The sequence below is a fragment of the Canis aureus genome, chromosome 36, assembly GCF_053574225.1.
Source record: "Canis aureus isolate CA01 chromosome 36, VMU_Caureus_v.1.0, whole genome shotgun sequence".
Classification (NCBI taxonomy): domain Eukaryota; kingdom Metazoa; phylum Chordata; class Mammalia; order Carnivora; family Canidae; genus Canis; species Canis aureus.
In genome coordinates, this window is record NC_135646.1 from 23899314 (window position 1) to 23912230 (window position 12917).

Genomic DNA, 12917 nt, shown 5'->3' on the forward strand with positions numbered 1-12917 from the left:
CGTTGAGCACTTTTTCATGTATCTGTTGTTCATGTCCCATTTGTACGTTTTCTGCCCATTTCTTGACTGGATTTTTTAATTGTGGGTGTTGAGTTTGATAATTTCTTTATAGATCTTGTATACTATCCAAGACATTTGCAAATATCTTTTCCCATTCCGTAGGTTGCCTTTTAGTTTTTTTGACCATTTCCTTTGCTGTGCAAAAGTTTTTTATCTTGATGAAGTCTCAATAGTTCATTTTTCCTTTTGTTTCCTTTGCCTTTGGAGACATGTCTAGCAAGAAGTTGCTGCAGCCAAGGTGAAAGAGGCTGTTGCTTGTCTTCTCCTGTAGGATTTTGATGAATTCCTGTCTCACATTTAAGTCTTCATCCATTTTGAATTTATTGTTGTGTATGATGTAAGAAAGTGGTCCAGTTTCATTCTTCTGCATGTAGCTGTCCAATTTTCCCAGCACCATTTGTTAAAGAGACTGTCTTTTTTCCATTGGATAGTCTTTCCTACTCTGTCAAAGATTAGTTGACCATAGAGTTGAGGGTCCATTTCTGGGTTCTCTATTCTTTCCATTGATCTGTGTGTCTGTTTTTGTGCCAGTACCATGCTGTCTTGATGATCACAGCTTTGTAATACAGCCTGAAGTCTGGAATTGTAATGCCTCCAGCTTTGTTTTTCTTTTTCAACATTTCTTTGGCTATTCAAGGTCTTTTCTGGTTCCATACAGATTTTAGGATTGTTTGTCCTAGTTCTGTGAACAATGTTGATGATTTTTTTAATGGAGATTGCACTGAATGTATAGGTTGCTCTAGTTAGCACAGACATTTTCACAATATTTATTTTTCCAATCCATGAGCATGGAGTGTTTTTCTATTTCTTTGTGTCTTCCTCAGTTTCTTTCATGAGTGTTCTATAGTTTTCAGAGTACAGACTCTACCTCTCATAGGTATCTTTGGCTTTTGGTGCAATTTACACCATTTGGTGCAGTTTATACCAATTGTAATTGATTTCTCTTTCTTCTATCTCATTATTAGTATGTAGAAAATGCAACTGACTTCTGTGCATTGATTTTATATCCTGCCACTTTGCTGAATTCTGTATGAGTTCTAGCAATTTGGGGGTAGAGTCTTTTCAGTTTTCAACATAGAGTATTATGTCACCTAGGAAGAGTGAGAGTTTGACTTCTTCTTTGCTTATTTGGATGCCTTTTATTTCTTTTTGTTGTCTGATTGCTGAGGCTTGGACTTCCAGTACTATATTGAACAACAGCAGATGGCCGTCTTCTTGCCATAACTTCACATGGTAGAAAGGCAAGGGAGATCTCAGGGCTCTCTTTTGTATGGGCATAAAGCCCATTCATAAGGACTCTACCCTCATAACTTAATCACTTACCAAAGGCCCACCTCTCAACACCTTCACACTGGTGATAAGGATTTCAGCATTTGAACTTTGAGGGGACACAGACATTCAATATATAGGAACTATAAAGACACACAGGGGAACTTTCTGGGGTGACAGAAATGTTCTATATCTTTATTTGTTTGTAAGTAACACAGTGTACACAATTGTCAAAACTCCTTGAACTATATACTTAAGATAGGTACATTTACTACGTGTAAATTATGTCTTAGTGAAGAAATACTGAGGGGCTCAGTTAAACATCTGCCTTCGGCTCAGGTCATGATCCCTGGGTCCTGGGATCAAGCCCTATGTTGGTTTCCCTGCTCAGCAGGTAGTCAGTCTGCTTCTCTCTCTCTCTCTCTCTCTCTCTCAATCTCTCTGCTCCTCCTCCCTGCTCACTCTGTGTGTCTCTCAAATTAAAAAATAAAATCTTAAAAAAAAAAATACTGATTGGAGAATTTACAGAGTTGTCAGGACTAGAGAACCAAGCTCAATGCTAAACTTCCAGGACAAAGTGCAAACCTGCACAAGAGGACAAGCCTGTTGCACCAAGTGCCGCTGCCAGGAATCCAGCTGTCCAGTTCACAGCTGCAACTTTTTTTTAGGCTCTTGCTGCCCCCAAACCCAAATGTTTCAGCAAAAATGCCCTTTGTTCAACCTTCTTCCTCCCCTGACTCAGAACATGAGTACTGTAGGTGTTTGGGGTATCTTGATCATCAGGTTCAAGATACCCCAAACACAGCACACGTGTTTATTTGTGGTGCCAAGTCAAACTTTGATTGGACCTTAAACAAATGATCAAAGGTTAACACCACCAATAATGGAACAAACCAACATCCTGTTATTCCTAATATATGCTGAGGACACAATATCATTTCTGTGGTACTCTTGGCAAAAAGTCCACAACCTGCATGAAATCATTAGGAAGTGCTAGATGAACCCAAACATTCTATAAAAGCAACTGGTCTACATAGTTTTAAAAATGTCCAGGTCATGAAAGACAATAGGAACTGTTGACAAACAAACAAACAAAAAGGAACTGTTGACAAGTAATTGCAATATATGATCCTGCACTGCATCCTAGATGGAGAGGAGTGGTGGCTGGTGTGTCAATAGGAAGTTATAGGGATCCCTGGGTGGCGCAGCGGTTTAGCGCCTGCCTTTGGCCCAGGGTGTGATCCTGGAGACCCAGGATCGAATCCCATGTCAGGCTCCTGGTGCATGAAGCCTGCTTCTCCCTCTGCCTATGTCTCTGCCTCTCTCTCTCACTGTGTGCCTATCATAAATAAATAAAATTTAAAAAAAAAAATAGGAAGTTATATAACATAACTTAGCTTATTAGATTATAATATTGTATCAATGTTAAATTTCTTTTTTTTTAAGATTTTATTTATTTACTCATGAGAGACACACACACACACACACACACACACAGAGGCAGAGACACAGGCAGAAGGAGAAGCAGGCTCCATGCAAGGAGCCTGATGTGGAACTTGATCCCAGGTCTCCAGGATCAGGCCCTGGGCTGAAGGCGGCGCTAAATCGTGGGTTACCTGGGCTGCCCTCTTTTTTTTTTTTTTTTAAGTAAATTCTATATTCTTCATGGGGCTCAAACTCACAACCCCAAAATCAAGAGTCTCAGGCTCCACTGACTGAGCCAGCCAGGTACCCCATGACAGCTTTCCTTGCCACTACTAAACTGTCTACAAATCAGTGTTAACAGAGACCCAAACTCAGAAAGTTCCCTTCATGTCTAACCCTTCCAGTGCCCTCACAAACCATGGTGAGTCGGCCAAGATGGCAAGACACTTAGTGGAAAATTCACTCAATACTTTTGACTGATTAGGAGGAAACTCAAGAAGAACGTTGGTGATTGGTCATTCCCTAGCAGTAAAAGAAAAAGGAATGAAAAGAAACCTACTATTTATGAAAGGGGAGAAAAACATAGGAACAAATTAAAAAGGAGGTCACCACCCAGGAACATAGTTGAGAAGTGATGTAGACAAGATATTATTTATCTGCCAACTGTATTTGGACAAGTTGTTTAATGTCTCTAAGATTTTATCTATAAAACGAGGATGTAGTATTGATTTCATTGGGCAGTACTGAGGAGAGCCAAACACAGCAGCTGCCACACTGCGTTGTTATATCCAGAAAGCAGCTCCAAAAGAAAATCAGCTCTAGTAATACAGAGAACAAGTCTGGGTGGTTTATTTTATTTTTTTTTTTTCACTTCCATCACCTACTGAGTCCTTTCCCTGCAAAACAGTGTCTCAGTTGCTGAAAAAATTCCAAGGCATGTGCTAAGGCATAAAAGATCAATGAAGCAAACCAATAAGAAGTGTAAATCAAGTTATTCTTATTTTCTCATCAAAAGTGGGATTACTAAATGAAAGAGCAAGGGAACTTAGAAGACTTGCCTCCATGGAAAGAATTTTTGAACGGATCAACGAGTTTCCATTTAGCGTTCACTGTGCCCTTCTAGTTAATCATTGCTGTCCCGGAGCCAGTAGACTTGGCTCCCTGGCTTGGGCTGGCCGAAACCACCCAAATAGACATGTGGAAATCTGAAGTCCAGGCTTTCTAATGTAAGAATTTTTTTTGTTGGTTACACAAAAGACTATAAATACATGTAATTTAACGGGCATGCTAATCTTTAGGGATGAATTGTTTTCAACATGTTAAATTTTCTAAAAGAGAGAAAACAATTCACATCACTGTAATACAAGTAGTACAGTCTTCAAGTATGTCTTTTAATTTCAGTAATTAATATAAAACTGAAACACACGTTTGGGTATTTTATTTACATTTCCTTTTTCTTTCCCAGACTAGAGGCATAGTTGGGTTTGTTGGTTTTTTTTTTTTTAGAATTTTATTTACTTATTCATGAGAGACACACAGAGAGAGGCAGAGACACAGAGGGAGAAGCAGGCTCCATGCAGGGAGCCAGATGGGAGACTCGATCCCAGGACCCCAGGATTGCGACTTGAGCTGAAGGCAGACGCCCAACCATGAGCCACCCAGCCATCCCTAGAAGCAATAGTTTAATGTTTATACTACACAGTCGAAAAAAATGGGTTTAACATTTCAGTTTCAGTGTTTTTTCTGAAAACATTAGTTCCTTAACCACATACCATTCTTTTGAATTTGTTCTTCTGGGAAACTGTGTTTCTTGAAATTTTTATTTTTTAATCCACTCCAAAAGTATTAGTTGAGTCCGTTTTTTAAAATGTCCAGCTTTAGGGATCCCTGGGTGGCTGAGCGGCTTAGCACCTGCCTTTGGCCCAGAGTGTGATTCTGGAGTCCCAGGATCGAGTCCCATGTTGGGCTCCTTGCATGGAGCCTGCCTCTCCCTCTGTGTCTCTCATGAATAAATAAAATCTTTAAAATAAAATGTCCAGCTTTATGATAAAACTGCCGTCTATGTATGTCTCTTCGTTTCTTCCCACATATTTATGTAAAGAGCTACTACCACAGACCCAAGTTAAAAACATAAAAAACAAAACTATAAACAAGTTAAACATAAAAAAAAACCAACTATAAGAATACCAAAATAATATATGACCAAATATCTATTTTTTTTTAAGATTTATTTATTCATAAGAGACGCAGAGAAAGAGAGAGAGAGAGGCAGAGACACAGGCAGGGGGAGAAGCAGGCTCCACGAGGGGAGCCCCATGCAGGACTCGATCCCAGGACCCCGGGGCCACACCCTGAGCCAAAGGCAGGTGCCCAACCACTGAGCCACCCAGGCATCCCTCAAATTTATATTTTTAAATATAGAAGTTACATTTCATGTGAAATGGGGTTAAAGTTTAATATATTTGGTCTCGTGTAGGGCAAAATGTCTTACTTACAAAACTCTTAAAATTGTGGGACTTTAAGGTCTTAGGCAGCACAGGATCTCAGACCATGCGAAGCAGCAAATGGCTGTGTCAGGACTGGGATGAGGGGGTACAGATGGGTCCTTTGTTAAAAAAAATTATTTATTTATTTGAGCGAGAGAAAGCGGCGATGGGAGGGAGGAGCAGCAGGGTGTCTGCTGAGCAGGGAGCCTGGCACGGGGCTCGACCCCAGGACCGGGAAATCATAACCTGAGCCAAGGAGATGCTTCACCTTCTGATCGCCCAGGCGCCCCAGGCTGAGTCCTTAGCAATAGAAGCAGGACGTCACAAGCCCTAGGAGAGAGGAGACACTCGGGATTTGCAGGATGGAACTTCTCCGTAGTTTGAAAGGACGTGGAGTCCAGAGGACTAGACCTGTCACCCTCCACCCGCCTCCCACCGCCGTCACCACTTCGTTCCCAGGCCAATCTGCGGCTGCTTCTCCTACTCCGTTCTGATGCGAGCTAAGTGAGGCCTTTTATTCCGAGTAAGTGTACAATGAGCTCTGGGCACTGGTAAGGCCTTGGCCGGCGCCAGCGAGGAGTGTGGGGGGCCAGGCCATGGCGCCCTGGGGTGTGGGGAGGCCCGTGACCGCCAGAAGGACCCCTTGGAGGTGCTCTCCTGCTGGGTTCTTCTCATGGCGACAGCTCTACATCTGGAACTGGTATTGCATTATAAAAACAAAAACTTGATCTCTACCCCTGCCCTAAAAATTGACATTTTATTCAAAAATAGCAAACCTCATTCATTCCAGCCAAATCGCTCTCACCACCACCATCGAGCTCATTTTGCCACACACCCAACTATTTCCCTTGCCCCGAGCAATGCTTGAACGCTCCCTCTTCTTGGGACAGATGCCTGGGTGGCTCAGGGGGGCTGCCTTCAGCTCAGGCCGTGGTCCTGGGGTCCCCTTGAGGCGCCTGCTTCTCCCTCTGCCTGTGTCTCTGCCCCTCTCTCTGTCTCTCATGAATGAAGAAATACAAATCTTTAAAAAACAAAACACAAAAAACTCCCTCCTCCTAATTCCCCTAAATCATCACTGTTTTAGATCCTGTTGTATTAACACATTTAACTATGATCAGATGTTCAAAATAAGCACACAGAGACACACTACCAAAGAAAACGGATTGATAAATGGACAGAGTATAAGTAAAGCTTAGAAAAAACTTCCTATTAATGAGAGTGAGCAAACAGGATATCGTAACAAGGTTGTTGCCAAGGCCTCACCCCTTTAACTAGAGGTGATAGGACAGTAATATAAGCTGTGAGAGGAGGCCTCCGCATCTGCAGGGGGACGTCCCATCTCTATCTGTAGAAATCCTGGACCAGCTTTTCATTCTGTGGCCTTGGTGTTTTGTTTTTGGTTTTTTAAAAGATTTTACTCATGAGAAACACACACACACACACAGAGGCAGAGACACAGGCAGAGGGAGAAGCAGGCTCCACGCAGGGAACCCGACACAGGACTCGATCCCAGGACCCCGGGACCCCAGGTCACGCCCTGAGCCAAAGGCGGCATTAAACCGCTGGGCCACTCAGGCATTGCAGCCTTAGTGTGTTGTAGGGGTTTTTGTTGTTTTTAAATCTGTGACACGAGAGGACAAGGGACTTAACTCACTAATTCCTAAGGGTCTTTTCTGGCTCTAAATATATTTTATCTTTTTCCTGGGGATTTGCTAATACCAGCACAATGAGTCCCTCAGTTGTGCTAAGAGCTCTTACTTTTTTTTTTTTTCCTCCATGCCGGGAGCCCAATGAGGGACTTGATCCCGGGATTCTGGGATCACGCCCTGGGCCGAAGACAGGTGCTGAATCACTGAGCCACCCAGGGATCCCTGTAGAAGGCATTTAAGAAAATAAACATTTTCGGGCAGCCCCAGTGGCTCTGCGGTGTAGCGGCGTCTTCATCCCAGGGTGTGAGATCCTGGAGACCCAGGATCGAGTCCCATGTCGGGTTCCCAGCATGGAGCCTGCTTCTCCCTCTGCCTGTGTCTCTCATGAATAAAATCTTTTAAAAATTAATGAATAAAAACAAAACTGTAACATGGTCCTTGCTAACAATGTAATCATGGATTTCTAATTTGATATTAAAAAGCGTTAACTCATTAACTGAGAAATGCAACTTTAGAAAATGTAGATACACAAAAGAACAAAGATATCAACAAAAACAAAATATTAAAAGTTAGCTACTTTTCCAGAAATGATAGGTCAAACAGTGAGTTGACTACAGGATCAAAATAATTTATGGAAATAGTTTTAACTTTTGGATCTGTCAGATAATCAAAAGTGCAGCCTAACTTCCTTATTGCACAAAACTGAGTTTTCTATACTCCTCTTAGAAGATTATCTAAATCAATCCTTTGCTAGGCTAATTTTTTAAAATAACACTTAGGTACATACATGTGTATCTTCTAAATTCTGTACACAGTATTAAGGAATAACTGTTTCATTTAGGCCTTTCCTCAGACAGTGAACCAATTTCATAGTGTAATGACTATGAATGAGATGTCAGTATGAACACAAAAGCAAGCCTACAAACTGATTTTTTCTTTTTGGTTTTTTGTTTGTTTTATGATCAGTTCCAAACACAGTACAGGGAAAATGGAAAGAGTAAGAAAAAACATATTTTATTTCCCCGTTAACACCAGTCATATTATTCAGAATGTGTTTCAAAATACTTAGCCAGATCACCAATCCCAGCCACTGCCTTAGTTCAAATGTTCACTAAGAAAATAATCAAGCAACAGAAATCCATTGTGAGACACCATCTACAGAGAACAGCTACATTGCTATATATAATTTATTAACTTAGTAGTTTAGTCTCTCAATATTTAGCAAGTTTGTGTAAAAATTACTATTCCCATTGGTTTATAGTGACATTAATATAAATGCATAATTTCAAAGTCAACATTCCTTTCACTATGAACATAAAACTTAAAAAGATAGTTGTGGGTTACAGTAATGACTGACCGCTGGGATAGCACTATTCAAGGCCAGATACACTGGCAGGCTTGGAAAGGCAAAAATATATACACACACTCTGCTACCATATCCCACATTTCTGCTATACATCCTTGTGGTATAAGATGGTATAAACTATTTCTTCAAATGTGGAAAAAAAAATCAAGATGAATACATTTTCATCTTCATTTCAAAATAACCGTTTTAAATGAAAGAGAACTGTTAACTCTGTTCGAGATGGATTTAAATATTTTCTTCACTACATGTATAATTCTTTTTACCCTATCTTAGTGCCTCATTACAACCAGTTTAGCAATAAGACCTCCAGTGCTTTGTTGAAAATTGCATTCAGTAGATTATAAGGTTGTAAAATCTGCAGTTGAATCTTTAAGACGCTGAATAATAACAAAGTCCAAAAAATGTATCATTCAACACACTTGGAACCTGTGAATTATTGCAAAAAAAACCCTCACTTGTGCATATAATTCAAACATAAACTTTGTGGGGAAGGGATGTAAAATAAATACTACAATATTTTTCAACTCTACTTAAATGTTGCTCAGATGCTTAGATGAAAAGATTACTACTACCAACAGGAAGAATCGAACTAAAGAGTGCTTTCCAAGTAATTAGAACAATTTTGCAAAAAAAAGATATAAGCAAGAGCCTATGCCAATACGTATTTCCTGTAGTGTAATGTAATTGCTAATATGAGGTATAATCTGTAAGCAATTAATGCAAATATAAATAGGTATAAGCCACACTAAATCATAGTCTGGTGAAAAGCTTCTCAGCTACTGTAGTCTGGGTAGGGAGATAAATGAGAAGAGGAGGACAGGGTAGGTTTCCAGTAGGAACATCATTTACATGCCTTATTATCATCTTGCATGTAACAGTCCACTGTTGCAGAAAGGTAAGTCCTTTCGAAGTATGCTGGTCTAGAATACACTTTATGGAGCACAGTACGATTATTTTAGTACTTACTAATACCTCATTTGCATTTATATTTGGATTATACACATAATCATGTGTATCAAAAACTATGAATGGAATTTTAAAACATTTTCATCTCATTTTTGAAAAGTTAACAGTAAGACTGAATTATGTACTACAGAATTTTCTAGAATATCTAAACAAGGGGTAAAACCAAAGGAAAACATTACTATTTCTTTAGTAAATGGCTTGTGTGAAACCTCAAGCTCACTCATCTTTTTATAGATGGGTTTATTTGATGAGGATTGTGATCCAATGATTGTTTAGCAGCAATTTTACCAAACTGTAAATTCTTTTATTAACAGGCATTATAAACAGATAATACTAATCTTATTTAAAAACCATGAGTGCCACACTGGTGCATATACAGCTCATGAATAACTTAAAAAGTATTTCCCATTTTAAAAGGTAACACTCAGCATACAAAAACCTATACTAAACAAAGAAGCTATAATATGAATACATGATTGATGTGTCTAAAATGATATATATACAGTACATAATCATTGTTAATTATGTGATCAGTACATTTTTTCTAGATGATTCCCTTCATGCTTCACTTTCTCCAGAAACTGAATTCTGAACTTCCTCTTCTAAAATTGGTACAATCAGGTTATCCTTGGACATCAAATTGTATTTCATCACAAATTTAGTAAACCGGTGACACAAAAATGTTTCATTCTATAGAGAGGAAGAAAAAAAATTATTTTAATTTACTACTCAAAACCAAAAAAACTAGACATAACATCAACATGTATTATTGTCACTCTGATAAGAATACATCAGATAATTAGTGAAATATACTTACTTCATATTCATCAAATATTTGCCGATGATGAAAATAAGCATGTGAAAATATTCTGTAAATCCTACGGCATACTGAGCCTAGTTTTGCTACAGATGATTCCTTTATGCTAACCCTAGAAATAGGAAAGAAATCAGATTCATAGAGCTGGACAGATCTTAGGAACAATATAGTCTAATCTTCAATTCACAAAGGTAGAAACTTACAGCTAGAGAAAAAAAAGTGACCACTGCAAGGTCACAGTGCTAGCAGGTGGCAAGAACGGGGCTAGGACCCCTGTTCTTTACTCTTGGGCCAGCGCTCTTTCTATCTAATCACAGTGCCTAAGAAATTCAGCATTGCAAGTTTTGAAACTTTGTTAAAGTTCAATGCAATTAAAAAATCAAAATTTACTAAAACTAATATTGACAACACTATGTCCACTACAGATGATTAAAACTACTAAAGGGAATTTACTGTTTTATCCTATACAACTTGATTTTTTAAAAATAAATGCCTAAATATATTCAACAATAAAAAAAAATGGGGGTGACTGGCTCAGTTGGTGGAGCATGTGACTGTTGATCTCGGGTTTGTGAGTTCAAGCCCGTGTCAGATATAGAGATCACTAAAAAAATAATATATTTTTAAAAGAAGGTATAGAGGACACTGAAGCAAAAAAATAATATTTTTAAACATATTTTATCTCTCTTTGGAGCTATTGTGAGGGGGGAAATCTCCAAATCTATCCACCAGATAATACGATAAAAGGCCAGTCAACAAATCTTGCCAATTATATATAGAAACTTCTTCCCAAATCTTAAAAACCTGTAGGCAAAGATAAAGAATCCTCCCAAAAGAAGCAGTCCAACTTAGGAAATTCTGCTCTTCAGCCATGCTGTGTAAAAGGAGATTAGCTTTATCACAGAGATCCAAGTAAGTGTGGACTCTAACGCATGAGAGCCCTGGAGAATGACACACAGCAGCAGTGCCTACCTTTGACTAAACTGGCTTGTGAGCTTTGGGAGCCAAGTCCTGCTGCTTTTAGTTTAACTACAAACCCTAATTTTGAAATTTGAGTAATTTTAAACTAGCTAAATATACAACAGCTTAAAAAAAAAAGTTCAAAGAATATAATGGATTAATAGCAATCCAGTTTGTTTCAATACAAATATCAATCTTTAATTAAATCCAAAAAGTTTAACACTTAAGTTTTATTTACCTGCTGGGAAAATATTTATTGCTATTCAGAAGACATGCAGCACCGTCAAGTGTATGTCTAGTATAGTCTATTGCAGGACACTATAAAAGAAAGGATATAAAACATGTGTCATACCTCTTACGTGAGGTCTGTTTATTATATACTTGTCTTATTCCAAAAACCTGAGCATGTTTGAAAAAAGTTCTCTTACAATATCAGAATGACTGTAAAATTCAGTTACAACATATTAAAAAAGTAAAAAACAGGTGAAATTAATTTTAACGATATATTTTAATTCTATATAGCCAAAATTATGTCAACATATAATGTATATAAAAATTGTCAATGAGCTTCTCTGTAGTATCTAAAACGTAAGATGTAATTCACATACCATAACACGTCCCTTAAAATGTACAACTCAGTATATTTACAAATTTATGCAAAAATCACCAACTACATTCCTGAACATTTTAATCACCCCCAAAAGAAACCCAGTAGCTGGGCAGCCCCAGTGGCTCAGCCGGTTTAGTACTGCCTTGAGCCCAGGGCGTGACCCTGGAGAGACCACGGATCAAGTCCCACGTCAGGCTCCCTGCATGGAGCCTGCTTCTCTGTCTCTCTCATGAATAATATAATCTTAAAAAAGAAAAAAATTAGCAGTCACTTCTCATTCTCTCCTCCCCCTAACTTGAAGCAAGAATCTTTCTGTCTGCCATAGATTGCCTATTCTAGGTATTTCCTAAAAATGGAATACGGGGATGCCTGGGTGGTTCAGTCAGTTAAGTGTCAGGCTCCTGATTTTGGCTCAGGTCATGATCTGTTGTGAGGCTGAGCTCGCACTGGGCTCTCTGCTGGATGTGAATTTTGCTTTAAGATTCTCACTCCCTCTCTTTCTGCCCTCCCCCTTCCCCACCCTTGCACACCCACACTCATGCACTCTCTCAAAAAAAAAAAGTATGTGTATGTGGCCTTTGGTGTCACTTAGAATGTTCAGTCCATACTGAAGCATGAATGAGTACTTCATTACTTTTTCTTTTATTCAAAATTGCTTTAGACTTTAATGTTTTTAATATACACAAAAATGCTGTAATCCCATAGACTTCATTCCTTTTATAGCTGAATAATATTCCACTGTGTGCATATACTACATTTTGTTTACTCACCATCAGTTACTGAACTTAGTTGTTTCTATGTCTGGGTATCATGAACAGTAATTACTCTCTTGACATCCTGGCCAACATTTTTAATTATCTTATGTATTTTAATCATTCTAGTGGATGAAGTGTATGTCATTATGGGTGTATCTCCCCACAGGAAGCCCAATGAGGGACTCAATCCTGTATCCCAGAGTCACACCCTGAGCCATTCAGGCGTCCCTATAAAAATATTTTTTCCCATTCTGTAGATTGTTTTCTCACTTTCTTGACAGTGTCTTTGGAGTCAAAAAAATTTTTTTTAAGGTTTTATTTATTTATTCCTGATAGAGAGAGAGAGAGAGAGAGAGAGAGAGAGAGAGAGAGGCAGAGACACAGGCAGAGGGAGACGCAGGCTCCATGCCAGGAGCCTGATGCAGGACTCGATCCCGGGACTCCAGGATCGCACCCTGGGCCAAAGGCAGGCGCCAAACCGCTGAGCCACCCAGGGATCCCAAGTCAAAAATATTTTTAATTTTGATAAAACCTGATCTATATTTTCTTCTATT

At 39.0% G+C, this 12917-nt stretch overlaps 1 protein-coding gene across 4 annotated transcripts in view; it reads right to left on the reverse strand.

The window, feature by feature from the left end:
* Positions 1-7887: 7887 nt before the first annotated feature.
* Positions 7888-12917, reverse strand: part of MOB4 (MOB family member 4, phocein) — a 28356-nt gene continuing 23326 nt past the window's right edge. For all 4 annotated transcript variants that reach the window (XM_077885663.1, XM_077885661.1, XM_077885660.1 and 1 more), the window contains 3 exons: positions 11237-11316; positions 10039-10150; positions 7888-9911 (listed from right to left, as the gene is read on the reverse strand). In XM_077885663.1, coding sequence (XP_077741789.1) covers positions 9780-9911; positions 10039-10150; positions 11237-11316 — 324 coding nt within the window. In that variant the 3' untranslated portion in view covers positions 7888-9779. The remainder of the gene's footprint in view (positions 9912-10038; positions 10151-11236; positions 11317-12917) is intronic.